This window comes from Idiotropiscis lumnitzeri, chromosome 2, assembly GCF_059441095.1.
Source record: "Idiotropiscis lumnitzeri isolate Australia: NSW breed Sydney's pygmy pipehorse chromosome 2, RoL_Ilum_1.0, whole genome shotgun sequence".
NCBI classification, from domain to species: domain Eukaryota; kingdom Metazoa; phylum Chordata; class Actinopteri; order Syngnathiformes; family Syngnathidae; genus Idiotropiscis; species Idiotropiscis lumnitzeri.
Window position 1 is genome coordinate 17,077,221 of NC_142392.1, and position 9,629 is coordinate 17,086,849.

Consider the following 9,629-nt stretch of genomic DNA (forward strand, 5'->3'; position numbering starts at 1 on the left):
AGGTCAGCAGGCGAAGAAGCTCCCCACTCCAGAGGTGCAGCTCTGTAACTCAATAGGGCAAAGTAAGGATCAGATGCATCATCCTTGGCCTTCCTTAGCAGTCTCTTGATGATTTGCACTCCCTTCTCAGCCTGGCCATTTGCCTGTGGGTATAAAGGGCTTGAAGTGAATCCATATTGCTTTGCAAACTGTTGAAATTCTCCACAGTCAAATTGCGGACCGTTGTCACTCACAACACACTGCGGAATTCCTTGTCTTGCAAAGAACCCTTTCATGTGCACAATAATGGACTGTGCAGTGGTGCTGGTGAGTTGGGCAATCTCAGGATAGTTAGAGTAATAGTCAATGTTAATAACACAAACTTGTACGTACACACGATGCTACCAAAGGCAAAAGATGTATGCAGATTGTGCTCGATTGGACTTCATTATCATCACATTTCTCTCTTATTGGTGATCTATTATTATACTTCCTGCTTCCGCGACATCCGATTTGATGACGTCATTTCCGGGTACGAACTACGCTGCTTCATAACGAAACTAAAGTTGCGTTGTACAAAAAACATTTAGAAAAATATTTAACGTTACACTTCACAGTAATTTGAATGCAATAACAGGATTTAAATGAACTACAAATTGAAAACAGAACAGCAATACTTTTCTTGCCACTCAAAAGGTAAACAGTTTGCACGCTAGTATTATGCAAAAACATTAACAGTAGGGACCCATATTGCTATTATTAAGGTCATTTCGTTAGAGCAGGGGTGTCAAACTCATTTTTGTGGACGGGCCACATCGTAGTTGTGGTTTCCCTCAGAGGGCCGGTATGACTGTGAACCCATATAAATTGAATGGAAAGCCAGTTTTGAAATCAGAAGCTCCTAAGTAATTGTTCAACAATTTTTCCATTTATTTTAAAAGGGGAGGACTGCTAACAAATAAATGGCAATATCTCATATCTCAGTGTTGTTAAAAGTGAAGAAAATATGGTAGAAACAGGAAGTTGATGCAGATGATTTGCCCTTTGCGGGCCACATAAAATGAGGTTGCGGGCCAGATCTGGCCCCCGGGCCTTGAGTTTGACATGTGCGTTAGAGTGAATTGTATGTACCTTGTTGCTTTTCATGTGCAGAATGTCACCGTGAGGGACATCTCTTGACCGCAAGAAACGTTCCAAGTCACCCTCTAAGATTATTGCCGCATCTGACGTTCTGTCGTCTCTCGAACAGCCGCGCAACAGAGGCTAGGCGAGCCAAACTGACCCGGAAGTACAAAAACACGTATTAAAAAAATAAACGAACATTCACTATCTTTGCAAGGGAAAGCAAAGATTTTGCGAGGGAATGCAAAGTTGTTTTTTTTTCTTCCATGTCCCCTAAGGGGCTCCGGAATTTCCGAACGCCGTCAGAGGAAAAGGAGAAATAAAAAAGGAAAATCTGGATATCAGTCTGAATCGTGGCCTTTTTGCTGGACCGGTGTGGCTACACTCCTGCCATTCCAAAAACTTTGAGAGAAACTGAGATCATTCGCGTTTCTCTTTCTGGTTCTTTTTTTAGTTCAACTTTGAGATCTGTTTTTCACCTTTTCACACAGCGTAATGAAGGCCAGTTGAGCAAGTGGAACAAGTGATTTTATTGATGATTGTGGAAGGCACCGATTTCATAAGCACAGTTTCTTCTCACACCTTTTCCATTAAATACGATTAAAAAGACAACTGAAAAGCATAACGTTAACAAATGTTGTTCTAGGCAAAGGCAATTGATTTTATTTACATGTTTGATGTAAACACCAAAACAAATCATCATCACTCAGACACAATCGTTCTTCTGGCACTGATCACATTGGCTTAATGTCAATAAAAAAGCTTTGCAAAATTCAATTTCATCATATTTTATTCAAAATCAAAATGTACATCTTACCACAAAGAGTCAGTTCCTTCAGTTTTTTGTTTTCTTTTTTTTAAGCTTCAAGGATCGCTGCTTTTCTCACCAGCACAATTGTGACTCTCCGCATGCTGTTTAGTGGAGAATTTTTTAGCACAAATGCTGCAACTGAATGGCTTGTCTCCACTGTGTGTTCTTGTATGGCTTGTTAAATGCGACTTTTGAGAGAAACTCTTGTCACAAACTAAGCAGGAAAAAGGTTTTTCTCCACTGTATGTTCTTCTGTTTTGTTAAAGTTGATTTTAGAGAGAATCCTTTGGCACAAACTGAGCAGGCGAAGGTTTTTTCTCCACAGTGCGTTCTTATATGTTCTGTTAAACTTGACTTTTGAGAGAAACTCTTGCCACAAACTGAGCATGAAAAATGTTTTTATCCAGTGTGTATTTTTATGTGACTTGTTAAATTTGACTTTCCAGAAAAGCTTTTGCCACAAACTGAGCAGGAAAAGTTTTTTTCTCCAGTGTGTGTTTTTATGTGACTTGTTAAATTTGACTTTCCAGAAAAGCTTTTGCCACAAACTGAGCAGGAAAAAGGTTTTTTCTCCACAGTGCGTTCTTATATGTTCTGTTAAACTTGACTTTTGAGAGAAACTCTTGCCACAAACTGAGCATGAAAAATGTTTTTCTCCAGTGTGTATTTTTATGTGACTTGTTAAATTTGACTTTCCAGAAAAGCTTTTGCCACAAACTGAGCAGGAAAAGTTTTTTTTCTCCAGTGTGTGTTTTTATGTGACTTGTTAAATTTGACTTTCCAGAGAAGCTTTTGCCACAAACTGAGCAGGAAAAAGGTTTTTCGCCACTGTGTGTTCTTGTGTGTGCTATTAAACTTGTCTTTTGAGAGAAGCATTTTCCACAAACTGAGCATGAAAAAGGTTTTTCTCCAGTGTGTAATCGTGTACGTGTTTTTAAATTTGACTTTAAAAATGAGCTAGCGTTCACGCCCATGCCATGACGTCAAACGTTTGTGGGTGTTGCTTGATAGAGCAGTACCCACAATTCAGCAAATGAGCTCCCGTTCCGTCGTATACGCGGTCGTATATCTCTCAAGGTAAATTCTATTAGATGTTATATTGATAGTACGAGAGTATAGTGTGTTCTGCGATCGCTTAAAGACTTGTAATTCCGTGATTTATGTTCACGCCCATGCCATTCCGTCAAATGTAAGTAAGGTGTACATCGCTCTAGTTCGTGACTGTTGCTTGATAGAGCAGTATTAGCAGCGAACGGCTACATTTAGCCTCCGTGTTTTCTATTCGTGCGTCACGTTTTAAACATTTTTCGCGCATTATTTCGCTCGCCACAAGTCACCCAATCATGACAACCGTCACCCTAGCCACGGTTTGATTTTATTGTCGTCTTTTTGGCGTATCAGCAGGCATCAGTGGTTTTAGTCGAGCCCTCGTCGGAGAAGTGTACAAACACTCACTAATCACCACAAGAGGAAACAAGTACGTCTCTGACATTCACTGTAAGTACATTGTCTAAAGTTACTTTTATTTCACGACAACAATTTGTTGTGTTTACTGCCGTGCTTGTCGTAAATTGCTTAATAACTCGCTTCTGGGCTATGTTGGGTTGCTAAATATGGCTGTATAATGAAACTGTGAAACGATGGAAACAATCATGCATTCTTATCTATTCATTTTGTCAGGATGACATGACATTTTTGTAAACGTGCAGAATCATATTTTCAAAGTACAATACTGTAGTTTTACTTTGCATCTTGTCTCTTTAATTGCCTTGAGACGATGTGTAATGCAGCAGTAGTGCCATTTTACTCCTCTGTTTCAGAAGATGGACTCGAATTTTCTAAAATTTCTCCAAGACCAGCGAAAGTTAGATGATAAAGTCATTGCCACCTTTATCGAGGAGAAGGTATGTACAACAGGCAATAACATGTCATTTAACCAATGTGGGTGTTTAAGGAAAACTGCTTCGGGCATATTATATGTTGTGAGACATGGTTGATCATAAAAAGAAAATTGTAATGATTCAAATTTTTCTATTCTTAATATCAATCTCAATAATCAAGTTTAATCCACCCAAATGGATTTGCATTTCTTTGGGGCAGGTTGGAATTCTAGTAGAAGCATTTAAGTGTAAATGAAGTACACACACATTGACAAAAGTGTTGTCTGTTCATGGAAAGAGGGAAACGACATATATAACAATCATAATACATAAAAATAAAAAGGAAAAATAACCATTCATAATCGGACATTGATTTTTTTTATTGTGGTTCATTGGAATTGTTAAAAAAAATCAAAAATTTTGAAACAGGCCTTGACAAAAATTATGGTAGAAAACACATTTTGTTGCAGAGCCTTTTGAGGAAATCACGACAATCCGATTATTTATGTAATGAAATTTCAATGAGATGTGTGCAGCTCTCATTTTGTCCCTGTCTCCATATGCAAACCACGCCAGTTGTTTTACGTTTGAAGGGTCCTGTCAAATATATATATATATATATATATATATATATATATATACAGTTCGAAATGGAGTAGGAAGAAGTATAAACTGTGTTCCTACCCCTTTACACCATTTCTAATTCATATTTATGAATGATGTTTAGCGTAGTGAGTACACGATTGGAGGTTCAGCCAATCATTTTTCTACGTTGCTGTTCAAAATGCGTCTTACTTTCCATGTTTTAAAATGATTGCTGGTCATGTACTTTGTGTATTTTTAAAACTTGTTTCATTACCAATGTTCTATTTTTCCTCAGATTGATTGCTATGCTGTCAATGCGATGACAGACCAGCAGCTCACAGAATATGTTCCCAAAGCTGGAGACCGAATTGCAATACGCCAATACTGCAGAAGAGAAGTAGCTGCGCTTGAAGGAACCAACACAACAATATCCAAAGCAACTGAGTCTTTGATTTCAAAAATTCAACAAAGGCGGGGTTTTGACAATGGCCGCACAGATGAGCGGGTGAAAAAAATGTCTGGCAACACTAATGCTATGAAAGAACACCGCAACTACCAAATGGGCCTATTTGAAGAGACTCAGGACCGAATTGTGCAAGTTAGAGAGAGAAGAGGAGGAGGCACAAGACATTTAAAGGCCCTGAAGAATGCAACAATGTCAGAATTAATGGAAACAGGCAAAGCACTCTTTTTTCCAAATGGAAAATCAAAACTAGGGAGGGAAAGCGATTTTGAATTTCTAATACGGGACTTCACTGAAGAGATCGGCGGCTGTTTTGTCTGGAATTTGTTCATAATGGTATTTTATAATGTAGTTGCATGGTCTGATTCATGGGGGCCAGATTTACTGTTTTATGCCGGTATTTCATACTCTTGGACTGCAAGTCGAGTTGTTTATATTTACTGACTATTGAGTGAGTCATTGTTTGCATAGTTGATTCTTTGCAAAATTAGGAAGCAATTTTGTTGTGGTAAGACACAATTTTGTTGCCTATGGTTGTTATGCAACAGCTTTAAGACGTGTGTTTTTTTTTTTGGTTTTTATAAAATTGCTCCACTGCTTGTATTGCAAGCAGATAGTTGTGTCGCTGGGGTCGACTACGATGTCTTGTTTTACACAAATTTTATAAAAATTAAATGTGCAACTGCTCCTATCTGAATTTTTTTCTCAGTTAAGACAGTGACATTCACTCAGCTCTCAGACAGACTGTATGTAGGAGACATTATTTGCTGAATTGAGTACCCAAATCTCAAGTCTACAGTTATCAAGTTGTCACCTTGTTGCTGTCTGATTTGACAGTGTGCATTTGTGTGAATTTGACCACTTCGCTTCACATAAATAGTTTCCACAAATACATTTAAGGATTGAATAGCAGTTTCAACTCAAGATACTTTGGCTACCTGAAAATGTAGAAGACAATCAATTTTACTTTTAGAATTTATTTGAATCACACACATGTATTTTAGCGAGCTTGAATGTGGCTTTTTAAATACCAATCAAAGATCTTTACATGTTGGCTCAATGCATGTCAATATGCGGAGGAGTTTGCAGCAATTTATTTATTTTACAAAACCATAAATCAGCAACAGTTAATTTGGGTAGAACCATCAAGCAAATTACAAAATATATGTACAGTATATATCAAATGAATTTCAACAATTCTCTGTACATTTCCCATGTATGTACAAGAATGGGTGCACACACAGTCACAATAAGTGTACAAAAAAAATTCTAAGTAAAATTACACATGTTGTAAAACACTTGATAAAATCCATAATGAGCAGAATGCTTCAAACTTAAAACAATTTGTCATTTAGTTATGTGAGGGCTCCATATAAACAGCAGTTGAGGTGTGGCGAGGGGGCACACACACCATTAGGGGGTAAGACAGGGCACATTGATTAATGGTGTGATACGTTATGGATTGTAAAAGGACTTTGAAGCCTTTTACACCTGGACTGCATCCATTAAAGACCTAAGAGTGTTATTAGCTCCTCTCTCAAGTTGACGTAGTTGTCCGTGGCGATATATCCATCCACTGGGACTTGGAGGTTGTTCTGTGACATTATGTGTGTACACAGAGTGAACACATCAGCATCACAAGCAACATCATTGCGGTGGATGCAGTCACCTTCACACCTCAAAAAATCCTCCTCAGTCACTTGGCACAAAAAGTCCTCTGTGCCATACAGCTCCGGGACCAAGAACATGACATCAGGCCGACCATGAGGGACACGCTCATTCTTGGATGGACGAATCAGATGGCTGTTCCACACCTCCTTGACTGCATCCAACTCATCCTGCAGGTGATACAAAAACAATTTACATAAATGTTTTAAGAAACATGTTAACTGAAAATATAAACTTTTTCGAAGACTAATCTCAGCTCATTGTGCAAACACAGATGCATTCACGTGGAAGTCACCAAAATATGAAAGTGGCATGGAGAAAGTGAAGGAAAATACTGGCATTAAGTAGTTCAAATATTATCTGATCATCCATCCATTCACTGAGGTCAAATTTATCTGTAGCGTACTTCTGTGTCTGTGTCTATATGGAGGTAGAATTAAAACAAAGTATGGTAACCATAACTGAAAAAATGCATGTTACAGTAAGGTTTGGTATGTTTGCAGTTACCACTGACCATTGGGTCCTCAACTTTTTACCAAGGTAGGCAAAACGAATGCACTGCAGTGTGAAAGCAAGGTGGACATAAATCATCTACAATGTCACGGAAAATGTCTGGATTGTTTTTTTATTTTTTTTTTGTAAGGTTCTGAAAACTTTAAAAGCAAAGTTGTATTCATGAGAAGAAAATATAAAAATGCATTTATAACTTGACCATGATATGGCAAAAATTATTCAATAAAGTGCTTGTGAAGTGTTACTACTTGCCTGTATTAAACCAAGAAAGCAAAATAACATGAGGTTCTTGTCCAAGAAGTCACCATCAAAATGTCCTTCATCTTTAAGTCTGTGGAAGAGGTCCAGCCAGAATTCCACACACTCTCGACGGAGAAAGCCCCACCAACTCTCTATTCTTTGATTTGATGTGCTTCTTCCAACAACAAAGCTTTTGCCACCAGCATGCACATCAGTGTGGGTCCGACGAAGTAATTGCTGCATATCACGGATGGAACTGTTTTCTGTCCCCATGTCTGTTCTCACGATGCGCGCACATCCACCTAATTCATTAATAGTTTCAAGAAAGTAGCCACTGATGACTTTTGGATTACTGCTTGTGTGGTAAGCATTCAGCCACAGAATTCGCCTTGAAAATCCATCGATGGCTCCATTGATGCAAATGCCAAATGGCTTTAATTTGTCGTATGAGTCGACATGCCATACAAAATTTGGACCCTTGGCAAAGTATCCTCGCCTGTGCAGTCTTCTTCTCCTTCTAAATGTCGTGCCCTCTGGGTCCATTGCGGAAAGGAGCAGCCGTACATCTTCCTTTCGTACATGCAGTCCTCTGTCTTTACATTTGGTGTACATCCACCGGTAGCCATGCAACGCTCCAGAGCCCTGTAGCTCCTCTCTGATGAATTCCACAACTGTCTCTGGGTGGTCATAATGGATTCGGCGGAACAATCCATGCTTCTTAAGAATTCGTTTGAGGGACCTCAAACTCAGAACAATCCTGTGTTTGGAGCCCAGCACACATAGTATGTGTTTGTAGCTCAGGCCCAAATGAAAATAGAACTCGATGAGCTGAAGTTGGTCCATGATCTCATACATGCATTCTGTAGGTGGAGCAAAATAGAATTATGTTTTGATTTCTGATTACATCGTGGAATAGATAGAATATGTGATCAAATTATTCATTAAAATATTAATTACATTTAAATATGTTTACATACAATAGTTGTAATATCATATTAACATAAACCTCATGGCGTGGCAGCTATTAAAGCAATACTTTTAGCTAGGAAAAACACGGGAGAAAACGGCAGTAACCACAAACTATTATCATTACACAAAAATAACCGCAGAAAAGGTACTTACAGTGTTTGAAACCCCAAAGACATAATTGTATCCTCTTGTAATGCAACCGAGTGAGTGTCTCCTTCTCCAGCGAGGACTGGATGATCGCTTGCGCCGGGCGATTGCTTAAAAACGCAGCGAATGTTCAAAACATGACGCACGAAAAATGAAAAGAAACGCGCTGGCTAATTGTAGCCGTTCGCTGCTAAAACTGCGATATGAACTAGGAACTAGAGCAATATTACCATCATATAATATGAGGGAACGAAAGTGAAAGTAAATCACACCATGCCGATTCGACAGAACAGTACACTACACTCTAACACTATCAATAAAAAAACAAATTGAATTTACCTCGACGTGTATACGACGGAACGTGAGCTCATTTGCTGAATTGTGGGTACTGCTCTATCAAGCAACACCCACAAACGTTTGACGTCATGGCATGGGCGTGAACGCTAGCTCATTAGCTAAACTGTGGGTACAGATTAGCTAAACTGTGGGTACAGTTTAGTAAACTGTGGGTACAGATTAGTAAACTGTGGGTACAGTTTAGTAAACTGTGGGTACAGATTAATAAACTGTGGGTACAGATTACTAAACTGTGGGTACAGATTACTAAACTGTGGGTACAGATTAGTAAACTGTGGGAACAGATTACTAAACTGTGGGTACAGATTACTAAACTGTGGGTACAGATTAGCAAAAAATATTTTTTCTCATACTGTGGCACCTGAGGGGCTCCGTAGTACGGAGCAAAGTATATGGGGGCGTAACGTAAATGTTGCGCCAAGCGGCCTTGGCTCCATGGAAACGAAGACCAATTCCAAGGCTGGATTCGAAGGTCGCACGTGACAGCCGTGAATTTGGACACCACGCGCGGTCGTGTCGCGCCGAAAGTGACATCATGCGGCCGAAAAAGCAGCCTTCGGAGGTCGCAGCCTGTTAATTTGGACACGGCCTCAGAGTGTCATTGAGTGGGTGGGCTGGGTTGTTCAGCATTGATTACAGTTTCGCCATTATCCTCCTGCCCCCCACTGAGTCCACAGAGTCCAGGGAGCAGCCCAGGACAGAGCTGGCCCTCCTCACTAGTTTGTTCAGTCTCTTTTTGTCCCGGCCTGAGATGCCTCCTGCCCAGGAGACCACTCCATAGAAGATGACCGATGAAACCACCGAGTCATAGAAGTTCCTGAGGAGTGTTCCCCGAACGCCAAAGGACCTCAGCCTCCTGAGTAGGAAGAGTCTGCTCTGACCCTTCCTATGGAGA

General features: G+C 39.6%; 1 protein-coding gene and 1 long non-coding RNA gene across 2 annotated transcripts; one reads left to right on the top strand and one right to left on the bottom strand.

Annotated features, from left to right (window-relative positions):
• The first annotated feature begins 3,389 nt into the window (after window positions 1-3,389).
• Window positions 3,390-5,137, top strand: LOC148341848 (uncharacterized). The gene is made up of 3 exons (XR_015839696.1): window positions 3,390-3,409; window positions 3,733-3,816; window positions 4,673-5,137. It is a non-coding gene; the product is annotated as an uncharacterized LOC148341848 (long non-coding RNA).
• A 629-nt stretch (window positions 5,138-5,766) lies between these two features.
• On the bottom strand, window positions 5,767-8,068 carry LOC148341849 (uncharacterized). The gene is made up of 2 exons (XM_088280657.1): window positions 7,274-8,068; window positions 5,767-6,678 (listed from the first exon to the last, which is right to left on the bottom strand). The coding sequence occupies exons 1-2, from the start codon at window positions 7,871-7,873 to the stop codon at window positions 6,346-6,348; spliced, it is 933 nt and encodes a 310-aa protein (XP_088136783.1). The 5' UTR covers window positions 7,874-8,068; the 3' UTR covers window positions 5,767-6,345.
• Window positions 8,069-9,629: the final 1,561 nt, after the last annotated feature.